We start from the raw sequence: 16384 nt of genomic DNA on the forward strand, positions 1-16384 counted from the left end.
AGCCATGCTACGAATTTATCTAGTGTGATTGGACGTTGAAGCATTAGCTCATCTGTTTTTTCTATATTCTCCTACACAGGCAAATTACCTGCTTCAGATTTTCATTTTTCTGTAACAAGAAAGTTTTTCAGCTTTCTAAACAATTGATCTTCATATCAAAACACTTTCTGGTTCCATATCATGAAGAAGCAACTTATCTTGCTAATTGTAGAGATCTTGGCATAAAAGGTCATCAAAACGTACCAACAGTAACAATTTCCACATATGGTGACAAACTGATGTAGGAGAACTATGGGAATTGTACATATTAAGGAATTTTCAAAAGGTAAAAAGTTTTAACTTGCTGAATAGGAAAGAAAGACTAGAGAACTAGAAGGAAAAAAAAAATAATAATTAAAAAAATAAAAGTATTAACAAAACCTAGTCCTACCCAATATAAGACCGAACTTGAGACATGTCCTAGGGAATCGTGAAAAGATAACAAAATTTCTGCAAATTGCAAGAGCATCTTTAAACACTAGAGGATTGGGAAATATGACAAATAATAGAAGCTTAAGAATATAATAGAAAAAGGCGTAAATATAATTAATTTATACTCTCAAACTAACAATTCAAAGGTCTTCAATAGCTTTCTTAAAAATTGAACAAACTCCCTAAAAAGAGAAAGTGAAGAGTAAATAAGTTTCTCCATCTCTTTAATAGGTGATTTTCATGGTAGAAAGTCCCTGACTTTGATTTAAGCTTATAATCTGCACACCAATATTAAACACTAGTAATATATCAGTGCTTCACATTGTAGGTTTTTTCTTTTTTCCCTTTTTTTTTTAAATCTGCATACTAATTCACCTCCTGAATCATTCTTTTGGTATTTCAAAACCAAGTAATGTTCATCAAAATCAGGGGAAACACTAGTACATTATGTCAATTCAACTAATAATGTTCCCCGGTTGTTCATCAAAAAGTGCACCCAAAAATCTAGATAAAGAATATTGAACCGGTCCATACCTCCTCATGAATATCGAACTTAATTCTTGTGTAAGAAAAAGCAAATAATGAAATTATTGCCAACTCATTCTGTCTAATGTATATATCGTTGACCTTCCATTTCCATGGTTAAAGAGGAAACGGAAAGTGGCGTGGTATCCATTAAAAATTATCACAGTAAACATCTAAATGAACCCCGAATTTAGTCCAGTAATAAATAATGTAAAACCTGAAATGTCTGCCCGAAATCAATGCAATTTAATAATACTACTGAGTACCTTAAAAAAATTGTTGTTGACTGTCTTGAAGATACTGACACCTCTTGATTGTCATAAAACTGGCAAAGTAGGGTTAAACCTGACTGGTTTTCAACCTGTTAAGTGCAGAACATTTCAATCAACAGGCGTCTCAAGTTCCCAAAAAGCATACATACATCATTGTAAAAAAAGGCAGCAAAAGAAAGAAACATAATTTTCCATTCTCACATTATTCACCTGAGTAATACTACAATTGATTCCTATAATTTATTTAAAGATACAAAAGAATATGCACTAGTTGAAGAATTGATGACTTTTTTGATGCACTTAAAAGCTTAAATTCATGAATTAGAAGGATTCGGCATTAGAGTGCAATAGTTCATCTGAAATGTGCCAATACCGGACTTTATCCGTCAATTTAATTAGCATCAAATTCGTCTGGATTGAATGCCAGAACTAAGAAAATTGCAAGGATATATCCAATATGAATGAAGGTTTCCATTATCAGCACCAACTTTTATTCTTACTGCTTCCATGCCTCAGTCCTGCAAATTCATGTATTATTTCTGTAGACCGTGAACCAAAGAACATTTTTTTTTTTTGATAGGTAATCAAATAATTTTATTACTTAAAAGAGAATACACGGGGGGTGTACAATCACTTTAAGCCATTAAGAAAAAAATGAAATTAGGCAACCCGTCTACAGGATTTCTAGCCACAGCATTAAACCAAGAATACAAGGTAAAGTAAAATATTTCTCTTATCTGCTCTCTTGTCTTTGTTTGGTCTTCGAAGCAACGGTTGTTCCTTTCACTCCACACGCACCAAACAATACAGCCCGGGATAAGGTGTCATGATAGTTTGCTATCCTTATCCCGAAGTTTTCTACGCCATGCCCGTATCTCGTCCTCTATACGACGAGGCATCACCCAATCCATAGATTGTGAATTGAGAATACTGTTCCAAATCCAACGTACACCATCACAATGAATGAACAAATGATCGATCGTCTCCCCATCCTTCTTGCACATATAACACCACTCGATTGCATAAAATCCTTTACGACTAAGATTATTCACCGTTGAGACCTGTCCCCTCACAACTGTCCACAATAGGAATGCCACCCGAGGAGGCAATTTACACTGCCATACCAACTTCCAGGGGAATGAATTATTCACACATCCCATGAGGGAACCAAAGTACGAGCGAACCGAAAAAATGCCATCATGTGCTGTCCTCCACCAGATGCAATCCCTCTCTCCAACCCGAATTTGGGCCTCATCTAAAATGGTCATAAACAGCGAATAATCTTCCAATTCCCAATCTTGAAGATCCCTCCCAAAAGTAATATTCCAGCTATAGCTCCCATTATGAATGTCTAAGAGATCACTTACCATAGCAGTGGACACTGAGGCAATGTGATGCAAAGAAGGGAATCTCTCCTTCAGCGGTTGATCTCCGCACCAACAATCATCCCAAAATTTAATCTCATTATCATTTCCAACCACAAACTTCAGTTTGTCCAAAAAAAAACACTTCATCCCCGTCGGATATACCTCCACAAGCTCAACCCATAAGAGCCACGATCCTCAAATGTACACCATCCCCCATTCGCCCCAATTATTTCTCTCCAGAAGCTGTCCCTCTCCACTCCAAATCGCCACAACCAGTTGCCTAATAAGGCTTTATTGAACAACACAAGGCTCCTCACCCCAAGACCCCCTATCCTCATCAGCAAACAAACAACTCCCCAATTAACCAAATGGAGTCTCCTCTCCTCTTCCAACCCTGCCCACAGAAATTCTCTTTGAAGCCTCTCTAATCTCTTTGCCACTGTAATCGGAATGGGGAACAATGACAAAAAGTAATAGGGAGATTGGAGATAGTGGATTTAATGAGTAAGTCTACCTCCCTTAGAAAGGTACATACGCTTCCACCCTGCTAACCTTCTCTCCATCCTTTCCACAATACCATTCCAGATATGGGTACTTCTAAATCGTGCTCCTAATGGGAGTCCTAGATATGACATTGGCAACTGCGCAACCTTACAACCCAATATATCAGCCAACTCCTCGAAATTATTGACCTCCCCAACTAGAATAGCCTCAGACTTCCCCAAATTGATTTTCAAACCAGACACCGCTTCAAAACATAAGAGCAGACGGCGCAAGTTCCTGAATTGTTCAACATCTGCATCGCATAAGATCAACGTGTCATCTGCAAATAACAAATGAGACACCTGCAATTGATCAACCATAAAACCCTTATCAAACCCGCTCTCACTGCTCTTTCAATCATCCTACTGAGAGCCTCCATCACAATGACAAATAACAATGGGGATAATGGATCCCCTTGTCTCAAGCCTCTACTGCTCCGGAAATAACCCTCTGGTGTTCCGTTGACCAAAATTGAGAATGAAACAGTAGAAATACAGAATTGAATCCATTTAAACCATTTATCCCCAAAACCACAGCGCCTGAGCATATACAACAAGAAACCCCAATTCACATGGTCGTAAGCCTTCTGAATATCTAGCTTACAAAGCATCCCTGGGGCCCTTAGGCGCATTCTTGAATCTATGCATTCATTCGCTACAAGCACAGAGTCTAAAATCTGACTTTTTTTACAAATGCATTCTGAAACTTGGACACTACTTTTCCCAGCACCTCCTTTAATCTGTTTGCCAGGACTTTCGAAATAATCTTATACACCCCGCTGACAAGGCTAATGGGACGTAAGTCCTTAATATCAGTCGCTCCTGGTTTCTTAGGGATAAGCACAATAAATGTGGCGTTAGAACTTCTCTGGAATCTGCCACGTTCAAAAAAATAAGATAAAGTATTCACAATGTTCAGTCGAACCACATCCCAACACGCTTTGTAGAATGAGAACGAGAAACCGTTCGGTCCCGGGGCCTTATCATCGTTCATGCTGAAAACAACCTCCTTAATTTCATCCTCCCCAAATGGTCTCTCCATCCATCGGGCATCATCCTCAGTGATTGTAGAAAAGTGCAATCCCTCCAATTCTGGCCTCCATTCAAATTGCTCCCGATAGAGGTTCTAATAAAAATTCATCAGTTGGCTTCCAATTTCCTGTGGTTCCTCATAAGTAACCCCGTCCACCTTCAAAACTGTGATTGAGTTGTTCCTCCTATTAGAATTGGCGACTCTATGGAAGAATTTAGTGCATTTATCCCCCTCTTTCAACCAAGTAACTCTAGATTTCTGTCACCAATTAATCTCCTCCATCTCCACCAACCTCTCCATCTCTTCCTTTAATACTCTATGTCTCTCCTTCTCCTCCCCAGTCAACCCCTGACTCTCCTCCTGCCTATCCAATTCCTCTATCTCTGACAAACATTGATTTTTACTGCAGTTAACATTGCCTACAACTTCCTCATTCCATTTCTTTAAGTCCCCTTTCAACGCCTTTAGCATCTGATCCAATACAAAACAGGGAGACCCACTGACTTCATAGGAAGTCCACCACGTCTGTACTCGCTCCCTAAAACCTTCTATTTTCAACCACATCTTCTCAAACCTGAAAGGTCTTCTTCCACCACCCCTTCTATTCCCCGATAACATAATAGGAAAATGATCCGAGTATACCCTCCCCCATCTTCTCTGAGTGACATCTGAATATTTAGACTCCCACTCCCCACAAATCAAGAACCTATCAATACGAGACAAAACGGGTCGATCCCAATTGGATGACCAGGTAAAATCTCCCCCAATCATGGGTAAATCCACCAACAAATTCTCCCTAATAAAATCTGAGAACTCCTCCATTGCCCTAGTTAGTCTCCCACCACTCGACCTCTCCGAAGGAAATCGAATCACATTGAAATCACCCTCAATACATGTAGGGAGATTCCACCAAGCCCTCATTCCAGCCAGTTCATTCCACAAACCCACTCTACTGTCATTAGAATTAGGCCTATAAACTCCTGTGAACATCCACCGAAATCCATCCTCACAATTTTTGAAAGAAATCGATATAGAGAAGACCCCTATACTCACATCCTTCATCTCAAGCACTCTAGTGTCCCACATCACCAACACGCCTCCTGAAACCCCTGATGACCCCAAAAATTGATATCCAACATGATCTCCCCCCCCATAAACTACGAATCACCGCCCTCGAGATAAACTCCATCTTAGTTTCTTGTAGGCAAACAAGATTTGCCCCCCATCCCCTTAGCAAATGACGAACACCAAGCCTTTTACTAACCTCATTGAGACCCCTTACGTTCCAGCTAATGAGTTTTGGCATCATTGTAACACTCCATAACCCCTTCTCATTGTTCCTTTCTTGGACTCGCCACCCTCACCAGCATAGTTTACTGACCATTCGAGCCTCTTAAGTTCACGATCACCATTTCTTCTTAATTTACTTCCATGTGTACTGATGTCTTGTCCCCTATTAGCCTCTAACTCCTCGAATAATTGTAACAATCTACTTTCATACCCATCACATGACACACCAACCAACTTACTAAATTCCTGAATTCTTTGTAGAACCCAGTTTGAAGGTGGGTGACCAACTTCTAACACATCAACTCCTGAAGTATCCTCACCCTGATAGCCCTCGAGATGATCAAAGGACCGTTCTTTCTCTTCCACCACTGGTATAATGTCACTGTCACTTTCTCCTTTCTTAGCACCACCTACCCATAATACCAAAGCTTTTTCGGTCCCCATATCGTTATCTTTTGTCCTCCTACTATAAGTGTTCGTAATCCTTGATGTCGTCTGTGTATAGTTGTTTTATTTCACAGTGTCCATTGACAATTTCTCCAAGTTCACCATACTAAACTCCCCTTCCTTAGACAGCGGTTCCACTTCTCGTTCAACTGCAATCCCTGTGTCTACTTCAGTTCGGTTGACCCCCACAAAGTCAACCCCGTCATCGTTTTCATGGTATCCCGCTTCCATCCTCACCTGAGAATCACAATGTTCATCTCCTCCCTGCTTTGCATGTTCTGTAATTGATGGTAGTTCCTCATGAGTCAATCCCGATACGTGTATTTCACCGGTTTGATCCTCATCCAACTCAACCCCACACTTGTGACAACGTACCAATTTCATGGGCTCCATTTCAGGCCCGCGTCCAACCAGTCTAAGTAATTCATCTAATGCTCATTTCAACTCCTACGCACGGGTCATTATTTCAACCCTATTCAAACAAATGTCGTGATCTTGGTTATCACCGACTTTATTTGTCCTTTCCTTTTGCTGAAGCATCCGTTGGTTGGCATTCTCCGAGGTCTGTGAGTTTGCTGTAATTTCTGCATAAGTCATCCTTTGTCTGTTTCGTTCAATCACCGTTTATCCTTTGACCTTATCCCTAGCAACAAATGAGTCAACAATTGCTTGAAACACCTGCAAGACCGACGCCCATCCCTCTCCATTTGCACCTTCTGGTATCATGACAACTCTTTTCCGAAGCCTCTCCCCATATTGTGCTATCATCAAATATCTGCCTCAATGGTTCACACACCGTTGTGCCAAGAAAGCTCTTGAAGACTCATTGAACTTAAAAACACGTTCCTCAACTTCACTTCTCTTCCTCAATCTGTCTACCATATTCACCATCCAAATAGCACCATACCTTCCCATAAAGATTGAATCCGATAACTTCAAACCCCATTCTGTCAACGTAACAGTGCCAGAATCGTTAATAGATACTGCGAAGTCCTTCGCCTCCACTCTGAAACGATGATTGAATATCAAACTACGCACATCCACCAATTTTTTCCCCTGATTGTGTACTAGCAATTCATCAAATGGAGGAACGGGCAAGCCGATTGATCTCGGGGCAGCAAGTTTCCCGACGGCGACGCGTGGACCACACGCGTTGGCAGACGTGCGGCCGGAGCGGCGCGTGTGGGGGGCAGGACACCGGCAGGGGTCGTCGGTCCCTGCTGAGGTCACCGGTGAGGCGCATCTCCTCGAACTGTGGCCGGATCTGGCGGAAACGGTTGGGCGGCGCTAGGGTTTCCCACAGTAAACTGCGCCTGTGTGTGAATGGCGTGGTTAGTGGGACTGATTTGTGGCGTGAGGCCGGTTGTGTGGTGCCTACCGGACAGTTGGTCGCCGGCGCCAGTTGTGAGGGGAGCTCCATTTCGCCTCTCACAGAACTCTCGCTGGACCGACTCACCACATCTCTTTTACTCATCACAATATTGGCAATTGTGAAGTGATAGTAATTGTAGCTAACATAATACAGATGCCAGTATCGAACTGATTCTATGATGTAAGACGCAAATAGCCAGAGTTCTTTTACCAAACTTCATTTCTTATCCAGATAACCCTTCTAGGCTTTTAAGAAATAAAAATTTGGAAGCCCGTGAACCAAAGAACTCATAGCACATCTCTGCCGAGAAACAAAAATACTAACAAGATCTCATTGTTCGACCATGGTATTTAGCCAAACTATTATTCAATTTCTTTGGAAGTTTATTCCATAAGTCCAGTTTGACCCTTCACCAGCAATCTCAGCTAAAGTTACTAACAAAAAGCAAGTTCTTGTCAATATTTTTGATGAAAATTGCATTAGGTATTTTTGAGTAGAGAATATTATTAATTGATTGTGAAACTGCGGAATTTTGTGAAATTTCACATATTTCATTGTCTAATTCTAAAGGTTACAACAACAAATATATAGGAAAGAAAATCAGACTTCTCCTCCTCTAATTCTGACCTAAAATGTCTCCAATAATTACGCCCTAACATCTCTCCTCTGATCCTGCCCTATAATGTCCCTTAACTATGCTATGAGGTCAACTAGAGGAGAAACAAATACAATAAATTACAGCTATTTTCCACAGACCACTGCACTAAAACAGATGTAGAAACTGAAACACTCTATTTAGGGATAGCCTCTTCATAACTTCACAATAGAAAAGGTACAAATGGGCAACACAGAAGGTATCTAACATTAATCAGTATGTAATAGAACATTTGTTTAGTAATTTTATTTTTGGGTTCGACAAGCTACTCAAATCAGGGCTGATATAGATTACTTTGGACCCATTTGGCAAGATCAAAAGGAGCTTTTGAGATCCAAAAGCTGTTTTTGGCCCCATTTGGCTAATTTTATTAAAGTGTTTTTACTAGGTAGAAGAGTTTTTAGGGAGAGCTAGTCAATATGACTTCTTCTAAAAGGACTTCCGGAATAGAAAACTCCTTTAAAAATTAATTTTCAAACAAAAATTAAGGTAACTTCCTACAAAATCTCCTAGAGGAAGCAAAAGCAAAAATCATGCCAAACGAGCCCTTTCATCAAGTATATTAATGCACATGTTAGTGATTTAGGTTGTTCCTCTATCAGAAAAGTTTCACACGCAAAACAATGTTGGCAAAGGTCTTAAAATGATGCAACAACTACACTTAATTAATATTGCATACAAGGAGATCAAAGGAAACAAGATCCATGCATAAGATTTACATGCTACTCCAGCATTATACAAAGAACAGAAGCTAACATTATTCTCAATAAAGTTGGTATCCCAACAACATAAATTATATTTCTCCATTTCGCTCGATCCAGAGCTACCTCCTCTCAAAGGTTAAAGAATCTTTTGCTACCATTTAAGGTCATATTAACCTTGGTCTAGCCCTTTCTCTTTTGTCATTAGGTTTAGTTGTGGTTGCTTCTAAAAGAAAGATTCGAACGGTTTACTTTCATAACTTCTCACGATTCGATAGTATTCTATTAATGAAATATTATGCTTCTCATGGAGATAAGTACACCATCAAACCTAACAGCTAGATAGGGATAGGCCCCTATAATTTCATTAGACAATAGGTAGATCTTCGGCACATCTTAAACCTAGAACCTCCACAGCGAGACAAGCAATTGTCCACTGAACACTTTCTAAATGCATACCAAACCAATAAGTGAGTTCTAATAGACAGAAGCCCCCTTGGAGAATCTGCAAGACATAGCGGACGACCTTCCTTAATCATTGGCAGAGTATCTTTCTCCACCTTTCCTGGAACTTATGCCATACCCTGAGGTGGATTCAAACCATCCGTCGCAATTATATCACTCTAGCTTTTTTTGGTCTACCCAAGGCATGTCTCGACTACCTCTTCATCATATCTAAATTCATCCTCAATTTGTACACCTCATACTATTGGTTTATAGCCTCGTTTCATATTTTATCCATTCTAGTGTGACCAAACAATTATCTTAATAAAAATCCTAAGGAGACAAGATCACAAGCTCATATATGACACATGCCTCTCTTTCAGGTCTATCACAAGGAAAATGAAAACCAAGATTTGCTACACGTCTAACATGTTCGTATTATGGAAATTTTGTTCTTTAATGTCCCATCACCTAAAAGTCAACTGATAAAATATAAAACTTGACAGACATTGCTCATCACTCAACAATGTCTCATAAATCTTCCATTTTAACTTTGGTATCTCCCAAGGGAAAAAGAGCTTACAACATTAACTAAAAAAACTACAGTACTACAGAACACCAACCAAATAAGATATTAAAAAGTGCAAATTCACCGAAGAAAGATACTTCATATAACCTAGATATGTGTATAAATAATTGTTTTACAAACCTTGCAACAGTTGGCCAAAACTACAGAGCTCCTAACGGCATAAGGACCAGCCAAATTCAATTTTCCAATCACAAACAGAATGATGTCCAATGAAAGCTCGTTCATTGATACAATCGCCTGCAATACCGCAGAAAATATTAATAGTGATAACTACACAATAACTGAATTTGAAAATTACTCAACATCATAATCAAAACCTCTTTAATTCTAGCGTAGAAATGACTTTGCACTCTTTGCAAAACATTGTCTGATCCCTGAATAAGAAACTTTGAAGTGTAGAAACTGCAGATTTCAAGTGGATGAAGAAACTCCCTCCTGAAGTCATGAGTGAAATTGGAAAGTTAATAAAAAAATTCATGAAATGAAATGAAATGAAAACTATAAAGATACATCATTGTTGCTGAAATGAAATCAAGAAAATAAGACGTAAACCCATGCACCATTGAACCGTAAAACACTTACCATGAGCTCCGCTGGGCATCAAAGTAATACAACAGTACTTCTACTGTGTTCACGACCCTCACTTTTGTGTTTGAGATCTGCAAAATGGCTTCAGAAGAAGTGATTGATCCCTGGAGGAGCGGTAACTTCCCCTCTGTATCTGAAAGCTCGTGAAGAATGGTCAGAGTAACCTTGTCTATTGTAATTGTAATACCAGAAAGGTTCCCATTTTCCCTCAACTCTTTAGTGCTGTTTGCATTTGAATCATACTGTAGATTAGTTCCAGATCCGGTCCCTAAATATCGAATTGGCAACAAACTATTACTTGCTGGAGAAGGGTCATGAAACACTTTCCACTTAAACAAATTTCCTGGCTTGCTGACAAATTCAAGGACACCATCAATAAAAGCCACAGCATAATCATTTTTTTTGTTCACAAGGTGAAATGTACGTCTAACCAGAGGATGAAAAGACTCCAGCTCGACATCATCCCCATAGTGGTCAGGTCTATCAGGAAGTGCTGCCCAAAGTGCACACCCACTATCATTAGAACAGGAGATGTCAACAAGACCCTGTCTTGGACGGCAATTCAATCGCAATGATTCCCCAGAATTATCTTTAGCATATAATGAAATCAATGAAAAATACTGAACTTGTGACTTCCATCGCCTTGCATTATAATACTTCACCTGAATGGTATAATTTGATGTGAAATGTTAGGTATGATGAGCATGAACTCACCTAGCCAACTCTAAAACCAGGGGACAACCAAAAGATTACTAAATATAAAATTAATATTATACTCAAAGGGGAGAGGGGATGAATGCAAATGAGAAAAGAGGTGTCGGATGCATAAAATCATTCATTCTTGTAACCAGAACTTTTTAAACGAAATATCAGGAGAAGCCAATTAAAATAGTCTTCAGAAACTTGGGGAAGTGTGAAGAAATGCCATGAACTAATAATAATAATATATCTCAAGTAGAGTTCAATATCAGGGCAAGTTATTAGTAGTAAACAAAGTATATGCAAACAAACCTAGGAAAGCAAAATAGAAAAAACTTTCCAATGCAGATGCACAAAGATGGGTGCCAAATTTTCAAATAGAGCACATGAAACATGTTCAAATGATCTTCAATATTCTAGGATTTAAATATAAATGCATTACTATTACGTGAGGTTAAAAGATGTAGGCATTAATATTAATTTATGGTCATAGATAACATAATTCAACATAAGCAATCTATTAAAACTACTAATAACAAAGCCAAAATTAACAAATTAACATACTACCCTTGCCCACACGTTCACTAAGAATGAAGTTAAGATGTATTACTCTGAAAAGAGATCTCTCTCCCACTAGCGAATAATGAGTCGCACCAATTATACCGTATCTACTTTCAACATCTTCAACTGCAATATACATGTGTTGGTCAACATCTTGGATTGCAACAATTGTTCCTATACAAGTTGCATAAGTTGTCAGCCAATGTTCAGAAAAAAAGAGAGCTACTTTACCTTAAAATACAGACAAATATAGAAATACCATCAGCAACCATTTCTTCAGCACTTCCTTCAGAATCTTGGTCACTAGACCAGTGCCTCTGTTCCATTTTGGAAGTTTTCTCTCTGATAAAAACCTCAGAGAAACATTTGAAAGCAGAAATTAGGATCTGGCAAAAAAATTAAACTAAATTAAATTAAAACCTGTCCACTTAATATTTCTTCAGTCTCATCTGGAGTAAGCAAGCATAAGCTCCAAAAAAATGACAAAGTCAGTGACTGAGAAACTGTAAGTACTTGAGACAACATTAGTGCGGACTATATATTACTACATCAAATTATACTTTATCATTTTGCCCATAAACTTCTACTAGATTACAGGAGAAATTTCATAAATCTTGAATGATGTTGTGGAATGTCTTTTCTTTTGTTTCGTTTGTTAATTTCCTTATCAACAAAACTCTGCATCCTTATATGTATATGTTAACCAACTCAATAAGCTTTTGCATGAGATAATTAACACGGAATCAGGCCACACAAAAAACCTTGGTTCAAGACACAGAATCAGGCCACCCATAAAACCTGGGTTCAAGTCTAATTGTCATTCATTTAATAAAAGTGAATGTGTTAGGTGGTCTTTGACAGAAAAAATTATATTGGCTCACACAAGCGGTCATGTTGAATACACAAATGATTATTAGGGGCACATTATGTACTTAAAGTATGTAGTCAACACAAGCCCTCATGAGGTAGGATTCATTTTTCCCATCAAAAGCCTACCACATGCACAATGTAGTACATTAATGGCAGTGAGACTCGAACCCAGAGACGGTTAGCAGTATCTATACTAATGAAAAACAATTCTCTCTCTACAAAATTGATAGATATAAAATGGTCAAATGAATATTTTCAACAAAAATAGATAGCATTTTTTCCTTTCTATTTTCCTTTCTCTTCCTTTTTTATGCAAGTTAAAAGCCAAGAATGAATGGAAAACGTGTTACCTTGGATAGCTTTCAGACTATTTTGATGAATACCAATAAATATAATGAGATTGCTTACCTTTATTTCAGTCAGAGAGATGGTCAAATCAAAACCCGATATAAAACCACTCCCAACCCAAAGTTTATTAGGACAGAATTGATCTCCCGATACAGGCCACTCAGCTGCTAGGAAGGACTTAAATTCTTTCAGTATGTAGTTTTGAGAACTCAAATGCACATTTTTTTGTTCAGAGTGACTAATAACTGATCCCCCAGAACTACCAATACGAATGTCATTCTGAGAGGAAGAAGGGCTCGAGTAACCTGCATCAGCAAGGGCAGAGTGAACTGTAACTTTCTGCTCAAGCACTGGTAAACCATCGGATATCAAGTTGGGAGATGGATCATCAAGCGCACCAGAAGAAAAGCCGTGAATTTGAATATCCCTGGGTTTCTGTCCCGTCACATGTATGTACTGAGAAAGCATAGAAAATTTGGATATACCAAGTGAAACTTTTTTCACCGTGCTCAATACTTTGTGGTTCAAATGAAAGTCAACCTCAAGCAGAAGTTCTTGAAGTCTGCCTGCATAGGGGATTACTGAAATTACGTTCAATTACTATTAGAAAATTTATAACAGCAGCAGAAGATATTACCAGATTCATCATTGGACACAAATATGAGAAACAAATGTGAAATATTCAAGGAAAATTCTTGCAAATGATCCTGTGTTACATGCTGAAGTTGCTGTGAATTCAAACTCGAGCGCACATCTAAAACAGTCTTATCCTCACTGTACTGTGGAACCACCCTTCCTGGAGATGAACCAGAATGCCAAAGATCTAAAATTCGGTTGTAGTACGATTTACAGCATCCAGCAAACATAGTTGCAGATGTGGCTTCAAGTAACAAAAAACCACCCTGTTGGAGAGTATCATACATGAATGTATTAATTAGAAGTTGACAAGTACACAGAAATAACCGATTTAGTAGCATTTCAAATAAATAAATAAATAACGAATGGAAAGTTCAATGTATAAGCAGACATTGTAATGGCAAAATCAACACCAAACTATCTTATGTAGGAGATATAGTACCAAGGAATCACAAGAGATTGTCTGGAATTCTTCTCCAACAGAGAAAGATGCGCTCAGTTTATTTGGCACGTGTTCTCTAGCCAATATATCCTTTACTGGGCAGCTAGACACATAAATTTCAGAGAGAGCAATAGTTGCAAGTACAGGATGATCTCCAAGTTCAGCATTCGTACTCGTAACCATAGGAGAATGCTCCGCCATGCACAAAGCATTACTGTTAGAAGTAGGTTCATCCATTGCTGTGCTCAAACTTGCACGTGGCAAGTCTTTTTTAAGGGTTCTCAAGAAGAAACACAATTTGATATGAGAAATTGATGCTTCAATTAAGAAATTTAGAGAGCGTAACAGATTGTTGATTTCAGATTTATGCAGGCTTTCTTCAAACTCAGCAGGATATCTGAAAATGATAGATCGAAATCCAGATAAATCAATTATAATATCCATGTTTCCTCTTCTAAAAGATACATCCATGAATAACTTCGGACCAGATATGTAAATTCCATGACCGGGCATTTCACGCATGGCCAACTTTGTTCCAGTTACTCTGGAGCTATTCTCCATGCTATAGCATTGCCTGGAGTTATGAATAACTATGTCGAAGGACTTAAGCTCACAGGTGTTATTGACAGACATTTGGACATGGGTAATAATCAGTGATGTCGGTCCTCCTCTAGCCATGAATGTTTCCTCACTCCCAGAATCAGCATAAAATGTCTCTTGTCTTGATGCTTCTTGATGGCTTAGGTCATCACTGGACGCAAGCATAGCAAAGGCACGTGACAGATCATAATATAATCCAAAAATCACCTAGTACAAAGAAAAGTAATTAGTAAATATAGGCCCCGTTTGGTACACATTAATGTAAAAATGAGAATGAAAAATATAACCATTACGGTCCCACACAAGAAATAGAAAGACAAATATGGTGGCTTGATGTGATGGATGACGGTCATATTTTTCATTTTAATGGGCAAATAATGGGAAACAAACGGGGGCATAGAAATTACTTCCTATAAAAAATTTTGGTTAGGTTCATGAGTGTTAATACTTCATTACCAACATCTAGCACGCTAAAGATACATCAATGGCTTAATCCTGTCCACGGAAGATAACATTTATCTAGCAATTCAAGAAAGTTAATGATTTTTAATCATCATAGACACGGCAGTTGACAGAATTTTATATACGAAAACGTTGTAAGAACTACTTAAGGCAGAGTGAATCCCTGGCATCAGTTAAGAGGACTTTGGTTGATGTCAGTCATATTCCCCCCCACAACCAACACACACACACCAACCTAAGTATCTGTTTTATGGCCATACACTTAAATTAGCTGTGGGGGTTTGGCATTGCCCTCTACGCAAGTCATATTGATTAGGAAGATACAGTGAGGGGGATGAGTGGCAATACCTCAAGAAGGAATTACAATGACTTCTTATACCAGGGAACCATTAACTAAACAGACAACAAATAATCTATTTACTAATACGTCTCATATTATCCCCTGAACAGAAGAGATAAAATAAAATAAGATTGTTCAACTCTCAATATATGACAAGTCACAATGATATCAGAAATTTCAGCTAGCAATATACCTCTTCGGGAGGTAGAGCCATGTAAGTCAATTAAAACCAGCGACATATTCAATCTCAAGTTATCATAGGTTTTCTAACCACTACAATCGTAGTCGCAGATGGGTTGACTTTGATTTCTAAGGATACTAAACAAAGATTAAAAAATAAAAAAATAAACAACTCCAGGAAGCATGAATAAATTTAATGAGAACACGAGCAAAAATTATGTATCTGCAGGGTCATGGAAAGAACAGAGAACCTTTGTCAAAATATACAACTCATCCATATATATCAAAGTAGTGAATCCAGTAGCCATCCAATGTGAGGCAGCAGAGAGAGCAATCATTGTTGAACCAAATGAATGATGCTCCTTCCTGCATGGATAAGAGTCATAACACATATTTGGCACAAGAGATGAGAAAATAATCATTGCCTGATTTGCTTTTTTTTTATTTTTAACTTTACAGCTTGCCAATGTTCATGCCCCATACAAAATGTTCGGCCGGGGGGGGTGGGGGGGGGTTGGGTTAAATATAAGTCTGACTCTTAATTATCATATTATATAACTTTATCTGGTGTTAAATATCTGATGATTCATGCCAGGGGATCAAAATGAACTGTACATTTATATTAAATATGTCTTGACATGTTTGTATTATCTGAAACGACTTCCTACCAAGCAACACTTTGATTGGACTCAGATCATGAAGTGACTAATGGGTCATTTATATTAAGCCCTTGTTTGAGCCCCATTTTGAGGGGAAAAATGTATAATAGTAATTTTTTGAAGAATGTGTGGTTAAAAAGTAAGAAAAAGTTTTCAATTTACGTGTAAAATTATTTTATTTGAGAATGTGTGGTTGAAAATGAGTTTTTTTGAGAAAAATGAGGCTCAAACAAGGGCTAAATATGTCTTGTCGTGTTTATATTAACTGTAGTGACTTCCTACCAAGCAACA

The 16384-nt window shown here is 38.3% G+C and overlaps 1 protein-coding gene across 1 annotated transcript in view; it reads right to left on the reverse strand.

Moving 5' to 3' along the window:
• Positions 1 to 16384, reverse strand: part of LOC111366919 — a 41055-nt gene that overhangs the window by 22022 nt on the left and 2649 nt on the right. Inside the window, exons 2-11 of the mRNA XM_022987602.1 lie at positions 15686 to 15800; positions 13853 to 14659; positions 13412 to 13676; positions 12835 to 13340; positions 11816 to 11942; positions 11606 to 11730; positions 10291 to 10958; positions 10026 to 10143; positions 9829 to 9945; positions 1263 to 1357 (exon numbers count right to left, since the gene is read on the reverse strand). Coding sequence (XP_022843370.1) covers positions 1263 to 1357; positions 9829 to 9945; positions 10026 to 10143; positions 10291 to 10958; positions 11606 to 11730; positions 11816 to 11942; positions 12835 to 13340; positions 13412 to 13676; positions 13853 to 14659; positions 15686 to 15800 — 2943 coding nt within the window. The remainder of the gene's footprint in view (positions 1 to 1262; positions 1358 to 9828; positions 9946 to 10025; positions 10144 to 10290; positions 10959 to 11605; positions 11731 to 11815; positions 11943 to 12834; positions 13341 to 13411; positions 13677 to 13852; positions 14660 to 15685; positions 15801 to 16384) is intronic.

The sequence above is a fragment of the Olea europaea genome, chromosome 18 (assembly GCF_002742605.1).
Source record: "Olea europaea var. sylvestris chromosome 18, O_europaea_v1, whole genome shotgun sequence".
Lineage (NCBI taxonomy): Eukaryota > Viridiplantae > Streptophyta > Magnoliopsida > Lamiales > Oleaceae > Olea > Olea europaea.